General features: G+C 40.5%; 1 protein-coding gene and 1 pseudogene across 1 annotated transcript in view; both read right to left on the bottom strand.

Moving 5' to 3' along the window:
* LOC124711225 (serine/threonine-protein kinase Tao) overlaps nucleotides 1-19,838 on the bottom strand; it is a gene marked incomplete at its 5' end in the record, with an annotated part of 153,862 nt that overhangs the window by 52,110 nt on the left and 81,914 nt on the right. Inside the window, 1 exon segment of the mRNA XM_047241184.1 lies at nucleotides 18,386-18,625. Within this exon segment, the coding sequence (XP_047097140.1) occupies nucleotides 18,386-18,625 (240 nt within the window).
* Nucleotides 13,047-13,164, bottom strand: LOC124712887 (annotated as a pseudogene).

Here is a 19,838-nt window from a genome sequence, read left to right as displayed (position 1 = left end):
CTCTAGAGGAAGCAGCATGGTCGCCCATACAGTTCATGCAATGAGGGGATGGGGGTGGACAATCACCCTCATGGGCATCCCTGCCACAGGGAACACATTTGGCTGTATTGGAACACGACTAGCTGGTATGATTAAACCTTTGACTCTGATAGCAATGCGTAGGGTTGGGGATGTAAAGGCAAACTGAAATTCTCATATCTTGCTTTAATGTTTGATGGGAGGTGAACTCTATCAAACATCAAGAAGAGAGTGCGGGTCGGTACCAATTCCTTTTCAACCCTTTTCATTACTCGATGTACGGCTGTTACTCTCTGATCAGACAGGTAATTTTGAATGTCCTCACTTGATAACCTGTCAAGTGATCTTGTATAAACCACCCTGCGTGATGAGTTTAAGGTATGATGCACTTCGAGCCGGACAGGGAAGGTGTGTAGCACTGTAGTTCAAAGCGATTTTTGTGCCTGGAGGCACTGTGTTCCTAACAACAAGGTACCATTTTGTGACCGGGAACAAGAGTTTACAAGACCTGCAATTGCATAGACACCTTTCTGAATAATGAAAGGGTTTACTGTTGAGAAGTCTTGACCTTCGTCAGATTGAGAAACAACTAAGAACTTTGGCACTGATGGAAGAATTTTCTGTGGGCAGAAGTTGTAGAAGTAAAAGAAACCATTGGGAAAGTATCCCCCATGATTACTGGCATCTCCGATGGTGCACTCCTTCCTAGTGGGGGTCCTCTCAGGTCACACCTTCCGAGAAATGGGCGGAGGAACCAATCGGCAAGTTCGGAAGGTACCAGCTCAGGTAATCACCCTTCCATGGGCCTGGCCTTTACAAGGTGGTACGTACATGTCATACTTCTCTACCTGGGGCAGGGAATTATGCGTTATCCTGTCCCCAGTTACGCATGGGAACGCGTGGGTTGGCCTTCAGACATGCACTGGGAGGAAGAAAGAATAAGTGAGGAACAAAGAAAAGGAGGGAAGAGAAGAATTCTCAAACACCAAAGTGGAGAAGAAGGTAAAGAGACGAATCAAGGAAAAGAGGAGGACAAAGTAAGGACAGAGACTTTCCAGTATACAGATAACAGAAGAGGAATCACATCTTACAGTCACAAGTGTCTGTCTACGGATGTAGGCACAAAACGTACTCCTAAAGAGAGGGAGAAGGGAAAGGGGACGGGAAGTGGTGAGGAGGATCAGGGACAGGGAGGGATGTGGAAAGGGATGGTATGCAGCCTGGAAAGTAAAGAGAGCTGCATGAGCTCGGGGTCCCACACCTGCCACTCATGTATCCATGAAAGAGTTTTGGACACCTTGGGGAGAGGCTTGAGAATGGCAGATTTTCACGCTATATATTGAAGTTCGGTGACCAAAAGCTCTTTATATTGAAGACGCGGCCATACATCTAAGTCTTTCATATGGTACTTCTGTATATCAAAGTACACGCAAATAAGCGAATCCCAATCCCACCCCTCCCAATGTTGATGCGATAGTGAGACCTGCATCGCATTGCAGTTTCAACACCCTTTGTGCAGGTGTGATTTGAGGCAGTGTTTGTTTTGACTAAGTGTGAGCTCTAAGTGTCAGCCGTGGGCTGTAAGCGGAAATGTCTGACAGTCACCGAAAAGCAAAAGATAGCTGATGAAGTGAAAACTGAATAAGAAAGACACACCTGCAGAGTTTGGAATTCTGGCAACCACACTGTAGACAATAATCAAGAATGGAGATAGCTTTATTACCACATATGAAGGAAGAGATTGGAAACGCAACAAAAGGCTGAGAATCCAGCATTGGAAGAGGGTTTAGTGCAGTGGTTTCAACAACAGAGGAACAATAATGTGAACATTGGTGGCCTTATTTTGACAGAAAAGGCAGATTATTTTGCAGCAGCGCTGGGATATGATACATTTCACGCGAGTAACAGGTGCTTAGAAAATTTCAGGAAGACACAGTAAGACACTGTATTGTTTTCTGGAAAGTGAGTGGGGAAAGTGCCAGTGTAGATAACAAAATTTGTGAGAAGTTGAACTTAGAATTTCTGAGGACCCTTCAAGGTTACAAACTGGATGAGCTTTTTCTGGAAATTTTTGTGCACATACTGCATATTCATTTACTGAATTTAATTTTTTTGATGAAATAAATCGCAACACACCCAATACGTATGAGCAAGCTTCTCAGACAAATTTAATAAATAATAAATCAATATGAAAACTTCTGTTATTTACAACTTTTGGGCTGTTGTCCTGTATATCTTTTCTTTTCTCTTTGTGACTATTCATTACACTAGTGTATATTACTTTTTTCCAGATCAACATAAGTCTGTATTTAGAGTAGAAGTTTAGCTCTTGAGTGGAGATGTGCTGATATGAAACTTCTGGGCAAATTAAAACAGTGTGCTGGACAAAGACTCAAACTCAGGACCTTCGACTTCTGCAGGCAAGTGCTCTACCTACACACAGTTTTAATCTGCCAGGAAGTTTGAAAAGACTAATATAGATAAATAAGCCATTTTACAACCACAGCATTCTTCAAGAGGGGCCAGACAGGTAATTAAGGATATAAATATAACATTTTGTACCATGAAATGTCCCAACTCCATGTAAAGTTTTTTTCTTTTCTTTTAAAACCATGTGCTTCAGAAATGGTGCATATAGAAGCTTTATAGGATTGGAAAATAATAGTCAGAGAAGTACAGGTACCTTTATCATGCTGTCAACAAAAATAAATCTGTCTTTTTCCAGAAGGTAAAGGAACATATTAAACAAATTATTACATATAATTATGCACATCAACCAGAAAAGAAACCAAAATTGCAAAATGTCTGGTGCAAAGTGCATGTCAACCACAAAAATCAAAAGCAAATGCATAATTGAAGGTACTAGCCCCAGTCTGTAAGGCTCTGTCATAAGACTTTTAACATACGTGCCACTGGATCGAACTTACATTTAGTACGGCTTTGTCATACAACTTTAAAAACATAATGGATGTGACATTGGGATCTAACTGACATTTTGTATGGTACATATATGGCTAAGGAGATGAGCCAACTAAGACATGCAGGCACTGGAAATGTTAAACAATGGTAGGTGGTGCTCACTGTGCGAGTGAATGTGCACATAGCCACACTGAGCAGCAAATGCCAGCTTCAGCAAGTAAAGTAAACTACTGTTTGTAAAATGTGGATCACTCAGAAGCAATGGCCTGCAACACACCACGAAAACAGAACATGTGGAACACTGAAACCATAATAAGTGATTTAAATGGCAGAGGGTGGCGTGCATGCAGATCCAACAGCACCCTCTTTTGTGTGACAAGACAGGTCAGTGTTACACAATACTCAGTTGACGCAGAGCCATCATACAAAGTGGAAATGTGTAACCTAGTGCCAATGTGCCTCGCCCACATCACACACAGGAATATTGGCATGCAAGTGCATTCAAACCGGGCAGAATGATTGGTTTCCGGGAGGCAGGTCGGTTGTTACACGACACTGTAGCTCATATAGGGCATGTTGCTTCAACAGTGAGGTGTATAAGGAACCAGTGGAGAGAAGGGCCGTAAACAACACCAACAGGGTACTGGACAACACAATGCGAGCACAGTATGTGATGACTGCCACTGTGCCCACTTGGCCGTAATGGACAGAACAGCTTTGTCCACAGTGTTGATGTGATGTTTGAGCGCTGCAACTGGTGTGGGCATGTCTGCATTGATAGTTTGACATTGCCTTCCGAGATTGGGACTGGCAGCATGTGAGGCATTACATATGCTTCCACTGACCAGAACCCACCAACACCGCAGACTGCAATGGACACATGAACGTCGACACTGGCACGCTGTGTGGCAAAATTTAGAGTTTTCCGATGGGTCAAGTTTCAAGTTGTCTTACAGTGATGCCTGTACATGTGTTCGATGCTGCCATGGTTGGTTGGTTGGTTTAAAGGCGGGAGAAGGGACCAAGGGAGGTCATCGGTCCCTTGTTCCTAATAAAACAATGCCACAAGAAAGAGAATAAAACAGACGTAACATATAACACAAAACGGAAAGAAAGGAAAAGCCACAAGAACAAAGGGAAGGCAACGAACACTAGAAGGAACGAAAGAGGACAAGAAAACAACAGAGAGACGCTGGAAACAGAAGAGAGTAAAACATGAAAGTAGATTACAGTGGCTGGCCAACCACGAGAATAAAAAGGGAAAGCGAGCCATTCTGCAACACATTAAAACCTCCACCCTAAAAGCACTAGGGTGGAGAACACAGAGGAACAAAGGACACACACTAAAACAGGGACGGCTAAGAACGTGGCACGTGTGCATGCACACGTGCCAAGCTTTCACTTTCACACACATGCGGATCGCTCCCTTCTGACGTCACACATCCCCCACTACCACACCAGCTGACTGCGCGCACATGCGCGGAACTACCAACATGCCGCATGCGACAGTGCATTCGCGTAAGGAACACCGCCCTGCTAGCATGTGGCTTAGTTTCATATTACAACATCTGATAATATTAAGCTCTGTACAACACATCATGTTGAGCAATACTGGATCTTTGTTGGCTGTTGGTACACCTACAGAAAAATAACAATAACGCTGGGTTTGAAACTGCATTACACCCACAATATCGTGCTTCTCACATCACCACTCGTAAAATCCTTACAATATTTAAGCTGAGATATAGAAACGAACGTAAAAGTAGTCTACAGCATGCAGTATGATGTGGAATACGTGATTCCAACCACATGCGAAACAAGCAAATTTTATTATCTGGAACTACTGTACAGAATTTGCAATAACTACAATTCTCAACAAAAAATATGACAAATTCAACAAAATTATCACCATTAATTTAATTATTTTTGGATCGCTGTAGACATAATAAAGTTCATATCCGGCACAAACTGACGGCACTCCGACAAACACAGACAGTTTCTCATATTTTCGTTACTCAGATTGCCACGTAATCGTGACTTATTTAGTTTCATAGTCGAAAAAAACCTTTCGCACATGTATGTCGATCCAAACATTGATATAACTTTTGCATCCTCAGTGTGGAGATGGGGAAACTCTTCCTGAGGAAAACCTTTGTAAAATTCTTGGACAGTTTTTACATAAAAAAATTTGTTCTTTAAACGGGAATTGCACTGCAGATCGATCAATTCCATTTGCAAATGCACTGGAGCACTTTCAACTGAAACGGCAAACGGTCCAGAAAATAGTTAAAAAAACAGATGTCAGACTGGCAGTGTCCTCAAAACTATTAGAGAACTGTGCCTGTAGTTCCTCCAACACAGAAACAAATTCACCAGAAGATGTGTTTTCTCTTACTTTAGACAGCGTACGGAAATGGGCGGTATTCTTTGTCATGAGTCGTTTCTTCCACAATGCGAGTTTCTTATTAAATGCATCCACTTTTTGCATCAGATCAGAAATAAGCTGCTTCTCACCAAGTCTTATTGAGAGCATTCAAGTGTGCAGTAAGATCAACTAAAAAGGTGAGGTCTGCAATCCATTTTGGATCTTCTAATTTTGGCCCTGCCTTTCTTTTTTCCTTCAGGAACTCAACAATAGCGAGTCTTAAATTGAAAAATCTTTCGAGGCATGCCCCTCGACTTAACCAAAGTATTTCGCAGTGGTAAATAACATCTCCATACTCTTCGATCAGTTCCATGAGAAATTGTTGAAACTGACGGTGTACTAAGCCATGTGAATTAAAAAAATTTACTACGGTGACTACCAACTTTATCACATGCTCCAAATTTGCAAATGTAGCACAAAGAGCTTCTTGGTGTACAAAACAACTAGTTCCGTACAAATCTTCCATCATCGTCCTAGTTTTTTACACAACAATGCTACAAGCCTATTTTGAGTGTCTCGCATTGCTGGTGCTCCATCCGTGGTGACAAACTAACATTTTCCAATTCAGGCCAATGACTTCAGCTGCCTCATCAACTGCTTTTAGCAAGTCGGTACCCCTCATTGTGTCTTTCATTGGTACAAAATCTAACAGTTCTTCCAACATGTACAAATTTGTGTCGACTCCACGAACATAAATCGCTAGTTGTGCTGTGTCTGAAATGCCGGTTGACTCGTCCAAAGCAATCGAGAATGCAATAAACTTGCAGGCACTATCAATTAACTGCCTGTAGACATCCGCTGGCATACCAGCTACGCTGCGAGCTATTGCCTGTCTGAAAAGACTAATTTCACTAAACTTCTTTACTTCTAGTGGCGTCAAGAGTTCCGCCGCCTCAAAAATACACTCCTTGATGAAATCACCATCACTGAAAGACTTATTCGCTCTTGCAATTCTGAGTGCTATTTTGTAGCTTGCTCTTAAATACAGGTCGCTACGTTCGGTTGCAGGCTAAAAAAAGGAAACAAAAATTGAGTGAACTCTAAATTCGAATTCTAACGACATCAGAAACACCAAGATTTGTAAGGGGTACTCACGTTCGGTCCGTCTCGCTGCATAAAACTACGTCTTCTTAATTTCGCCAACTTGTTCGATCTATCATCCCCAACTAAATCATTAAGTTATTTGTGTGTGGTGTTATAATGCTGTTCTATTGCAAATTTGCGGTGCCCAGCGAGTATGAGACTGCATAATAGACACTGAGAATTTTCATCCTTCTCTTCGAAAAAATATTGCAATTCCCATTCAGCTCTGAAGGCTCGTGACGTTGTGTCACTACCCCACCTCTTTGCGAGCGTGTGTTCCATTGCAACAACCACCGTACAGTACTTATAAACTTCCTACAAATCGCTAACAAATAGCGAGGAATAAACATGGTTGCCACTACGAATCAACTAACGCACCATTTGCCGGATGAAAAGATGTCGCATCGCACAGCTAGTCTAATGTCGCGCTGTGCCGATGAGTGCCGTGAAAGACTGAGGAAAGCCGAGTAGTGGCGAGGTGGAGACTGAGCCCTGGACGGCACGTGTGCAGCACATCTGTACACGTGTGCAGTTTGGCACGCCATGGCTGTCCCTGCAGTAAAACCTCCTTAGAAGTATAAAACCTACTCTCACGGATAAAACGTAAAACTGAAGCTGCTGTGGAGGCATCGTCATCCAACACCAAAGGCAGGGTGCTGAGAAAGTTAAAAGTCTGCCGCAGAGCGGTTAAAAGTGGGCAGCCCAGCAAGAGCTGGACGACTGTCATGCCTGAGCAAATTGGTTTCAAATGCAGCGCTTTGTCAATGCAAAGAATTTTCAAAGACATTGGTTTCAAAAATGTTAAGAAGATAGTTTACAGTTGAAAGAGGTGACATAGAAGCAGCATGAACCATGTCTCTTATACAGGTGCACGATTCAAGAGGAGGAGGTAGTTCTAAAGTGTATTACCTTGAAGAAACATAGGTTAATAAGAATAATATGTGAATACCTATTGGAAAATGAGTGATGATACAAGCTGTTTTAAAGTTCCCAAAGACAAAGGTTCTTGGATACTACTATCTGTGTGCTGGCTCTTCTTCCGATTTGGTTCGTGAAAATTAACTTGTATTTAGGTGTAAGGAAAACTGTAGTGACTACATTCAGAAATGAACGCTGTCACTTTCAAGAAGTGGTTCACTGATCATTTCTTGCCATACCTTGCTTTGAAAATGGCTCTGAGCACTATGGGACTCAACTGCTGAGGTCATTAGTCCCCTAGAACTTAGAACTAGTTAAACCTAACTAACCTAAGGACATCACAAACATCCATGCCCGAGGCAGGATTCGAACCTGCGACCGTAGCGGTCTTGCGGTTCCAGACTGCAGCGCCTTTAACCGCATGGCCACTTCGGCCGGCCCTTGCTTTGAAGTTGGTCATTGTAATTACCATGCCAGATATCATTAAGATGTTACAGAGAAAAGACCAAGTATGAACACCAGGAAAGGAGATATTGTGCTCTGGATGGGGGGGGGCAGGGGGGGGGGGGGGGGGGGGGGGGGGAACAACAACCTGACAATATAAGCCAGACTCAGGCTGAACTCTTGCAGCTTGTTAATTTGTAGAAGTCACGTGACAAAATGTACAAATTTGAATTTCTTGCATGTGAATGTGGTCACACAGTTTTGCATTTACTTTCAAATCACTGTGATTGATCCATTTGCAAACAGGCTACACACTAGGGAGGGGGGAACCCACCACTTTGAAAATAACGGACACGAACGCTTGTGCATGAAGCAACAGACAGCATCCCCTGCAACGTGGCCACTCTGAAAAGTTTCAGATAGAAGTCTTTGACAGGGAGATGAAGCTGTATTAAAGCCTTGAACCTGTCATCCTACATTTACAATCAAATGGTTCAGACATGGACTAGGATTGAAGATGGTATTAGGACACAGACTTTGAAACAAAGTAAAGTAATAATCTTTCTTGGTTTTAAAGATTCATGGTTTAAAAATGTTTCTGCAGCATATGAATTGCATACATTGCACACAAGGACTTCCTAGCTTTCACTGATTAGAAATATGTAGCCTATGACATATTCAGATTATAATGTTCAATATATTGCCTGAGGAGAAAGTAAGCTTTTCCCAGTGCATTGTATGATCTAATTACTTTTGAGAATGTGGCTAGATAAATTCATCAAAAACTCCAGTATTTCCACAAATATATTCCTGTCATTTTCAAGGTACAAATTTGAAAATGCCTTAAAATGAAAGGGAGGGTTAACTGTCAAGACATTAGTGGTTTTCAACATTATCCGTCAGCATTCCATTGAGTTATTCACAGAAGATGGTTTATTGTTTGTTTGTTCAATGGATCATAAACACATTCTCCCACTGTAATGTTGAACAAATTACTTTAAACTCATAATGCCTGTTGACACCAAAAAACATAACAACATACTGACAATTTTTACAATAGTCTTTGCTAGCAGTATTTTCTTTTTCTTTCTTTAACACAGTGATTTATATTGAACTGCAGTGAAACACATCCACATATGCGCATTATACATTTTAAAAATATGATATGCAGTAGAAGCAGTTGTCAAACAAATACAATACCTGCAGCTTGAGTTTGAAGTTTATTTTGTTGTGTATTAAATTTCTACTTATAATACAGTCCAAATTGCAAGAAATGGCAATTATTGCAATATTTCCTATGATCTTGTCATTAGACAATTGCCACTTTGAGAAAAATTGTACTTGTCTTTACATAGCTGCGTCAGCTGTTCCAACATCACACAGACACGACTGCTGTGGAACAGGTCACACAACCTCGAAGATGTAAAGTGAGATTTCTCTCCAGTAGATGACTGTTTGGAATCTTCTTTAAAATGTATTATTACCTCACAGTTTTGAACCTATAATACCATGTACCAAAGACAAATTTCGCATGCGCAGACCTCATCCCCTCCACTCTTCCCTATTGCTCCGCCTCTATGCGCGGAAGTGCTGTCCTAAGTGACGCGGGCACCATGTAGGTAGGAATATCCCTTTTAGAAAAATTTAAAATAAAATTGACCGGTTCACTGCCGAGCCTAACATTGCATATTAAGATTTTTTATGAACCTCAACATCAACGAACACAGCACAATAACTATATATTAAACATCGCCCTTTTGCCAGGGCACCCACTAACAAAATACTACTTAAATCATATACAGGGTGTTACAAAAAGGTACGGCCAAACTTTCAGGAAACATTCCTCACACAGAAATAAAGAAAAGATGTTATGTGGACATGTGTCCGGAAACAATTTCCATGTTAGAGCTCATTTTAGTTTCGTCAGTATGTACTGTACTTCCTCGATTCACCACAAGTTGGCTCAATTGAAGGAAGGTAATGTTGACTTCGGTGCTTGTGTTGACATGCGACTCATTGCTCTACAGTACTCGCATCAAGCACATCAGTATGTAGCATCAACAGGTTAGTGTTCATCACGAACGTGGTTTTGCAGTCAGTGCAATGTTTACAAATGCGGAGTTGGCAGATGCCCATTTGATGTATGGATTAGCACGGGACAATAGCCGTGGCGCGGTACGTTTGTATCGAGACAGATTTCCAGAACGAATGTATCCCGACAGGAAGACGTTCAAAGCAATTGATCGGCGTCTTAGGGAGCACAGAACATTCCAGCCTATGACTCGCGACTGGGGAAGACCTAGAACGACGAGGACACCTGCAATGGACAAGGCAATTCTTCATGCAGTTGACGATAACCCTAATGTCAGCGTCAGAGAAGTTGCTGCTGTACAAGGTAACATTGACCACATCACTGTATGGAGAGTGCTATGGGAGAACCAGTTGTTTCCGTACCATGTACAGCATGTGCAGCATGTGCAGGCACTATCAGCAGCTCATTAGCCTCCACGGGTACACTTTTGCGAATGGTTCATCCAACAATGTGTCAATCCTGATTTCAGTGCAAATGTTCTCTTTACGGATGAGGCTTCATTCCAACGTGATCAAATTGTAAATTTTCACAATCAACATGTGTGGACTGACAAGAATCCGCACGCAATTGTGCAATCACGTCATCAACACAGATTTTCTGTGAACGTTTGGGCAGGCATTGTTGGTGATGGCTTGATTGGGCCCCATGTTCTTCCACCTACGCTCTATGGAGCACGTTATCATGATTTCATACGGGATACTCTACCTGTGCTGCTAGAACATGTGCCTTTACAAGTACGACACAACATGTGGTTCATGCACGATGGAGCTCCTGCACATTTCAGTCGAAGTGTTCGTACGCCTCTCAACTACAGATTCGGTGACCGATGGATTGGTAGAGGTGGACCAATTCCATGGCCTCCACGCTCTCCTGACCTCAACCCTCTTGACTTTCATTTATGGGGGCATTTGAAAACTCTTGTCTACGCAACCCCGGTACCAAATGTAGAGACTCTTCGTGCTCGTATTGTGTACGGGTGTGATACAATACGCCATCCTCCAGGGCTGCATCAGCACATCAGGGATTCCATGCGACGGAGAATGGGTGCATAAATCCTCGCTAACGGAGGACATTTTGAACATTTCCTGTAGCAAAATGTTTGAAGTCATGCTGGTACATTCTGTTGCTGTGTGTTTCCATTCCATGATTAATGTGATTTGAAGAGAAGTAATAAAATGAGCTCTAAGATGGAAATTAAGCATTTCCGGACACATGTCCACATAACATATTTCTTTCTTTGTGTGTGAGGAATGTTTCCTGAAACTTTGGCCGTACCTTTTTGTAACACCCTGTATAAAACATCTTGCAATATACATAGTTAAATTTGAAAACAGACCTGTAAATTGGCTGTGTGAAAATTATTATAACACATTATTCTTATAAAAAAGGCATTTAATGAATGATTTCGCCATATTGTCTTGTGCTTTTGATTCGGTGAGTGTGTACTCAACTACTGGCCATTCAAAAGTCCCGCCCGCAGTTTGGCAGGGATAGTATCAAGAAATTAAAATGTAATTAAGGTTTTGTTTTCCCATGCCAGAAATTCTTAAAACTGCTTGGCCACAAACTGTGTTCCGTTGTCAGACAACAGGTTCTTAGATTACCAACATCTTTAAAGTAATGGCCTCTTAATTTAATCAGCACACAATTGGTCGTCACTTTTTAGTGGATATACAGGGTGAACGAGAAGTCCCTGTACCCCCGTAACCACTGCTCAGTATCAAAAGATGTTACGCAGGTTGGTAGCTAAGTTACTTCTTATCAACTGTTGTAATCACTTGTTGGAACTTGTGTTTACATATTTCTGAAGTCTCAGTGTACTTTTAATTTGTAGTCAAGGCAGATGTGAATGATCATTGTTACACTACTGAGGAGCACCTATTGACAAGTGTGTGGGTGCATGGACGACAACACACAGGTCAGGCAAAGACAGATTATGGGAGCATTCCAGGAAAGACTTAATAAAGCTCCACAGCAAAAGGCAAGACTTCCAGACTGGGAAAAAAATGATTATGGTTTTGCTTTTGGCAGTGCTAAAAGACAGGTCACAGAGTGGAAAAATGAAGACAAAGGAAGAAACATGTAACGGAGTCTCTGCTTCAATTCAACAATGTCCTATGAAGTAGACATGTAAACATGCTTCATAACTGTGTATACTGAGGATAACTATGGGAGATCACGTGATAAAAGACCTTAAGGTCAGCCCTTTTAACCAACGTCCGTGAATAAGTTATCAGATACAGGCCAGAATGAGCGAGTTATGGCGTAACTACGCAATTCTACTGAGGATGAATTTTGTACTACAGCAACGGAAATGCTCAAAAATATGTCAAGAACAACCTGGAAGTGTATGGAAATTTGTGTACAGCAAGATGGGGAACATACCAGATATATTGGGCACTTAATACATAAGTTAGTACTTGCGTTAAAACAAATCAAATCAGTTACCATTCAATATTAGAGGGTATGGGGACTTCTCACCTACATTGCAATTTAACCAACTTAGACCTACACTTCAACACAACAAAGATGTGTCCTATTCCTCCCTGACCTCTGAATAGTGGACCATAGAAGTCACTGCTGATAACTCCCATAGCTTGCTGGGAATAATGGGATACAGCACTGTGCATACTGCCATTGTTTATACTTCAACTTTTTGAAAAGTCTCGAAAGATTTTAATAATTTCTTTACTTGGTTACTCATATTTCTCAAGTAATAATACGGTACTTATTCATATGCATGACATTGTTTTGGACCAAAAGCACGATGGGGAAGTTACCAAAGATACTGGACACTTAGTACATAAGTAGTTGCGTTAAAACAAATCAAATCAATTACCAATCAAACACGGTAACATTCAATGTGTCACTACCAAGTTACTAATTTTATACTTCTTGTATACATAGCACACATTTCTCCGCATTGTTCTTTTCATGGAATATGATCTTAACTCCGTCAGAACAGGCCTTGGAAGGCCCAAAGTACTGACCAGCCGTCGTGTCATCCTCAGTTCACAGGCATCACTGGATGCAGATACGGAGGGGCATGTGGTCAGCACACTACTCTCTCAGTTTACGAGATTGGAGCCGCAACTTCTTAATCAAGTAGCTACTCAGTTTGCCTCACAAGGACTGAGTGCACCCGGAAGCCAACAGTGCTAGGTAGACCGAATGGTCACCCATCCAAGTGCTAGCCCAGCCCAACAGCGCTAAACTTTCGTGATCTGATGGGAACCGGTGTTACCACTGTGGCAAGGCCATTGGCTGTGGAATATGATACTCTTTTACAATCTCCATTGGTCACAGGTGTCTGTACTATTCTGTTGCAAGTTATCAATATGAACCCTTAAATCTATGTCCTACCTTTGTTTTCTTTCTAAACTGTAACAAAATTCTCATCTTTTCCATATTTATTAACCTTTGAAAAATAAAATGCAGTTTCCCCTTTCTTTTACATCTAGATTTGACCGAGGCCTGTAGGTAATTAAGATAGTGCATCTGGCACTATGTCATCTTGTCCTCATATATGTAATAGAAAATCTAAACATGTATAGAAAAAGAGCCAATCTTTTGAGTCTACTATCTCGTAGTTTGCTTTTCAATAGAAATGTTAATGCACTACAATACGTGCAGTCCAGTCACATTAATGTTTCGCAGCCTGTGGCTGACATCAATATGCAATAACCACTCACAGATGGCAGGTAGCAGAATTAGCTGTGGAGGGTACATAAAGCATGTTGGGGAGACATGGAAAACAGTGCAGTCATTATAGTAATGTAGAAATAGAGTGATTTATCTGGCGTCCAAAAGGACATGTTCATTGGCTTTTGGGTCAAAGGTGGAAACATTTCACAAATGACTAAATTTGTACGGTTGAAGTATATGGTGCATGGCAAAATGGTGCTATCCAAAAGAAAAGACAACTATTCTGCACCACAGACCATAGATGACAGAGGTAAATGATGGCTGGGGAATTGTGTAGGGCAGACAGACATGCAACTATAGAGTACCTGTAAAGCAACAGACCATCCAGATGAAACAAGGGGCTACCAACAGGACCATTCAGAGAACAATGTGTACAGACACCCACAGCAGGCTCCTGGTTTACGCACCCATGCTGACTGCTATACATCGGCAATAAAGGCTGGAATTTGCATGCTAATACTGCAATTGGATGTCCACTGAGTGAGACTAGGTGTCCTTTTCAGATGAATCATGTTGTACGCTAAATCACACAAATGGCCACTGGCATGTACAGCATGAACCATCCGAAAGCAAACACCCCGTAGCAATCACTGGAAGTGTCCAGGACGAAGGGCGGTCTCGTTATCTAGAAAGGCACAACAAAAGTATGCATTTATCCTTGGGCACCATGTCTACCCCTACATACAGTTTGTTTTTCCTCAGCATGATGTCATCTCACCAGCAGGACAACGCAACATGTCACACAGCTCGCAGTGCACGTGTGTGGTTTGAAGAGTATCAGGATGAGTTAACCATACACCACTGGCCATTAAATTCCTCCAATTTAAACATAATCAACAATCTGTGTTACTACGCTGATAGGGCTGTTTGCACCATAGATCCTTAATCGAGAACTCTAACGCAGCAAGCCACATGGCACTGTAATTGGCATGGCTCCACACCCTGTCAGTACCTTCCAGATCCTCATTACCTCTCTTCTTGGCAGGTCTCGTAGCAAAAAGTGGTTATTCAGGCTTTTGAAAGGTGTAGTTTTGTTTCCTGCTAATAGGTACCTAAATTTCTCAACACTCATATTACAGACAAAAGTTTTTTTGTTATAGTGTAATTGCATTCATGATATGTAAGCATACTACAAGCTAAAGTTATCAGCCTGTGTTCTATTGTATTGTCTGTCTTATATTCCTAAAAAATGTGACATCCCAAATCACGTATGTATGTATGTATGTATGTATGTATTTATTTAGTCATTGCTAAATGGAAAGGTAAAGTGAAATTTGGGAGACCTAGTAATGTTGAGTTTGCCAAAGTTTCTTTTATATTGTTGAATTCTTCTTTGCAATGTATGTCCCAGTACCATGCTGTGTTTTGTTTCAATAGTTTCATTGAATTAGGTCCATTAAGCACTACATTTGGAAGGAATTTTCTGTAAAATGCTATCATTCCTACCTAAGATTTTGGAAACTTCATATGAAGAAAAATTCGTCTGAGGTTTTGAGGTATTCCTTCCGTGGTGTGGGTGCCATAACTGTGTCATCCATTAGAATGACACTTTATCCCTTAACCCATTACCTGTCGCCTTATCCAATACTCTTATGAATACAGACACAGAAATATGTGTACCAAAGGGTTGTACTTGGAACTGATATGACTGATCTTTGAATAGAAATGTTGTATATTTTCTCGATTTGTTGTGTAGTGCCATTTGCCATTATCCTACTCTTAAATCCATTGTGCTTATGTACATTGCCCATGCGAACTTCAATGACATTCTTCTATTAAGAATACCCTGTCCCTTCCTGGTTCAATTATTTTATTGAAAGTGCATGTGTCTAGTACCAATTGTATGGTTCCACTGGATTTTTAACAACTACTACAGGTTTGTTGTAACAACTATCAGATGTCTCAACTGAATTTCACTAACATTTTACTAATTTTATTTTGTACCAATGGCTTTATAGATACTTATATAGAGTATGGTTTTATGTAGAATGGATTGCAAGGTTTAATCTTTTAAGTACAAACAAGATTTCTAATAATCCCTGAACTTTAAGAGCCGGCCGCGGTGGCCATGTGGTTCTAGGCGCTGCAGTCCAGAACCGCGGGACTGCTACGGTCGCAGGTTCGAATCCTGCCTCGGGCATGGATGTGTGTGATGTCCTTAGGTTAGTTAGGTTTAAGTAGTTCTAAGTTCTAGGGAACTGATGACCTAAGATGTTAAGTCCCATAGTGCTCAGAGCCATTTGAACCATTTTTTGAACTTTAAGACATTTATTTATCATATCATCTTTTTTGTTTGTGTTAAGACAGTTTTCTTATTTATATTGTTCGTTACATCATTTTTGTTTACCTGTAAATCATAATTGTGTAACTGGTGTTCGGTATTTTTGTCCTTGTTCGGCTTCTGTCTTAAGAGTTAAACCCAATCTAAGCGCAATTATTTGTTCAAAGTATATCTTAACTATTCCTTCTTCTTGTCGATATGGAAATTTTTCTGTTGCATTATGGAAATATAATGATGCCTTCTGGTCTGAAAGCAAATATATGCCTTTTAAAACTGCAACAGTGAACACTGGTTGCTGAAATGTATATTCATTTAAACCTAGCATTACTAACGTGCTTTTGATAACTTCTGCAACTAAGAGGGTGGAGATGTACTTAATGGGGGGTGGGGGAGAGAATTGTTAATTGTCACTGACTTTTAGATACTGATGTGTAAGAAGGGTTCTGAATCTAAAAATACGAGTATGACATCTGTTGGGAAAAGTAACATCCTCTAGCAAGACTTATCTTTGTGTGTTAAGTTTTACTCATAAATTTAAAACTATTACAGAATGTGGGAGAAGAAATCATTACAAACAATAACAATTTTTTTCCAAATTCATGTTTACATGACTAGATAACAATATTTGCAACAAAACGTGAGCAAAAAGTAACATCCAATAATACCTTATATGAGGTGAGGTTTGAATCACGAATGGATATGCATTCAATAGATTTGAATGTCCAAATAAAAACGAAATTTTTGGACACACTGAATGTATTCTCCCAATTAAATTTCACATGGTAATTTCTGAACGTCATGCTATTTTTCTTGGTGGTGACTTCATCCTTACTGAGGCTAAGATACACATTTCTATCCATGTTAAACCCACAAACAAGAACCAGTACTCACATTTTCACAGCTGCCATCCTTTTCATGTCAAATATTCCTTCCTATATAGCCTTGGAATTTGAAGCAAGCCTTCACATTGGAATCAATCATTTTTCTTCAGATGCAGGCACTTTACAACAGTGCATCACCATTCTCAGCTCAGCATCTACTGTACCTAAAGTATGCCAGCAACCTAGTTCAAAAGAGATCTCCAGGGTCACCGCGTCCAATACTGGTATTGCTGATCCTTCCAAAAAAACAATTTAGGAACACACCATTTGTCATTCAGTACTACCCAGGTACTGAACGTATTTATCAGTTACTTCCACAAGGCTAGGACTTCTTAAACTCATGCACTGAAAATAGGTCCACCATTCTGTCTTGACATTTTGCTCACCACATCTAGGATAGTTTTGGCCCCCTCCCCCCTCAAATTTCTGCAATACCCTCATCAGACCCCATGTTGTCTCCTGCATCTATTTCCCTACCCTATGGCTCCTACACCTGTGACAATTACTGAAGTAAAAGACCATTGCACCCTTCTAACACCAACTATACCAGACCTGCAACTGGCAGAACATATGCTATCAAACGGAGAGTCACCTGTGAAATGAAATGCTGGGTACCAGCTCCTGTGTAAGCGCTATTTCGCCTTCTACAATGGTATGAGTAGCAACAAGTTATGTTACGGTGAATGATCATATACAAAGGGTATATAAAGGCAACACACAATATCCTGTCACAGGACATGGCAGCTGTGACCTCGGTGCCTGTTTCACCACATGTGCCATCTAGATTCTCCTTCCTGACAGGCCTCCCAGAACTCTGCAGATGTGAACTGTCATTACAACATTTGATTGGTTCTCACCACCCACCTGCTCTAAATTTATGATAATTTTTATTGGTCCCAGTGTTTATTTTTGATACCTATTCTTTTTCTTCATTCCATTTTAGTTTTCTATATCTTAATTTTCTAACCTGTCTATTTTACCCCTCTCTCTCACTTGTCTACCGTACACAATGTACTTAGCTTTTTGCACTTACTAACTCTTGCATGATGTTTTTTCAGTACTCTGTGTCTTGATTACTACCCACCTTCCACTCTTAAGTTCTCAGGTTATCGAACTTTGCCTGAAGCAAGCACCAACAGTCAGTACTTTCCTTCTCATCCCATTCAGTAAGCCTCTCCCGACCCGAGGTTTTCGGTGTTTTTTCCATAACCCTCTCCACTTCCTAAACCTCACCAGTCCTTTTCTTTCATTCTTCTTCCTTTCCCTTCAGGCCTTCTGCCATTAGAAGCCACTGACTCTAAAAGCTTGCACATTTCCATATACTTTGTGTGTGTATTCTCCTGCCACAGCTTGGTGAGTATATTTTTTATATATCCATATTATATTATAGTTTCAATCATTGGTTATTTTTGTTCAAATAAAATTTTAGTAACTCTACTGCCACTATATAATGATTGAAGAATAAACTTTTAGTGAGATAGAACATTTTGGCAAGTGAAAAATGTTGATTTCAAATAATACAACCACCCAATTACTGTTTAATAAACAGACACCAATGTTTCAACATTTTGCAGAATTAGCTTCACATACCACATATTCCTAATACCAAAGTGGCCCACCTTGAGGCTCTTCGGCTGCTGCTTCAGCTCTAATGCATGCTTCTTACGTAGCTCCCGTTCAGCACGCTCCATATAGTCCTGTTGGTTCTGCAGTTCTGATGCATGCTGCCTCATGATCTGATCCTCACGAAGTTGATGCACAGCTCTTTGCTGCCTGTACTCCAATTCCTGCGTTTTCTCGTGGTGCCGAAGAAGCATTGCGTGAGCTTGCTCCAGTTGTTGCTGTCTCTTACTTAACTCCTGGAAAAAGACAAAGCATACAAGACATCAGTAAACCAACTGATTGGCTTTCATACCTAATACACTATGGCACAAACTCTAATTATAAATTTCTGTAACTAAAAAAAAAAAGGTTGCAACAATGTCATGCTCAAAGATTTGTGCCAACTTTTTTAAAAGAAAATTTAGAAACGTCAAAAATTTGAATTATAAAATGGCAAACTGTAAACAACTTTCATTGCAGCTATGATGATGTTAATAACTTCAGTATTTAATTTTCCACAACTTAATAATGGGCAATCTATTAGAAAGGTGTCAGTCTTTGGCTACCAGTAAGAATCATCCCAGTATCCACTTGTTATAATACGGCAAATTATGAAAAAATGAAATCCAGATGGTTAGACCAGGTGAAAAAACAATCTGAATCATCTCATAAAGTTTTGTTTGATAAAATTATTTAAATGGAGAGATAAAAGTTTTGTTTGGTTTTTTGATTCATCCAGTAAGATACCACCACTTGTGACACTGTTGCCAACAGTAATCAAGAGAACATTCAAACTCTTCTTTCAAAGTCTTCGATCAAAATCATTAAGAAGTCCAAATAATTAATTTTATTCAGCAACGAGCATCTTAAGATACGTGTAATAATACGTAAAGGACTCAAACAAGCAGACAACTGCATTGTTATGCTGGAGAATAATTTTTGTGTACATTACTAAATTTTATAAAACTCTACTTGGCAGAGATCAGAGTCAAGGGGACCAGCTTTGAGCCAGTGTGACTGTGTGAACATCAACACGGCTTACTGCTGATGTAGCACAAGGCAGAGCACCAGGCAAGCACTGCTACACAAAATCTAAGCAAAGGGAGCAAAAGCGCAATTGGCAAAATGTTACATAACAGTTTAGTATGAAGTAACATTCTGTAACTTCAAGTGCCAGAGCACCTCTGCAATAGTCAAATCTTGCCGAAAGACCCAATCTCAGTGACACCAAAATAATTACTGAACTACCAAAGTGAAGCAAAGAGCATGGATGAGACCCATATACAAGGGCAAATTCAATAGTGCACCCAGAGAGACTGTTTCATAGGTGCAAGCTCAGCTTTTTAAATAATGCGGCTTTTGGAGTCTAAATACCCATTCACTCATGTTAACTTTCTGTGTGTGTTGCTAGAACTGGAGAGAACAACGACTATAGAGTTTCATTGAAACCACGAGAAGCTGATTATGATT

The sequence above is a fragment of the Schistocerca piceifrons genome, chromosome 8, assembly GCF_021461385.2.
Source record: "Schistocerca piceifrons isolate TAMUIC-IGC-003096 chromosome 8, iqSchPice1.1, whole genome shotgun sequence".
Classification (NCBI taxonomy): Eukaryota; Metazoa; Arthropoda; class Insecta; order Orthoptera; family Acrididae; genus Schistocerca; species Schistocerca piceifrons.
The sequence above is the reverse complement of the archived record's forward strand: the minus strand, read 5'-3'. Positions and strand labels throughout refer to the sequence as shown.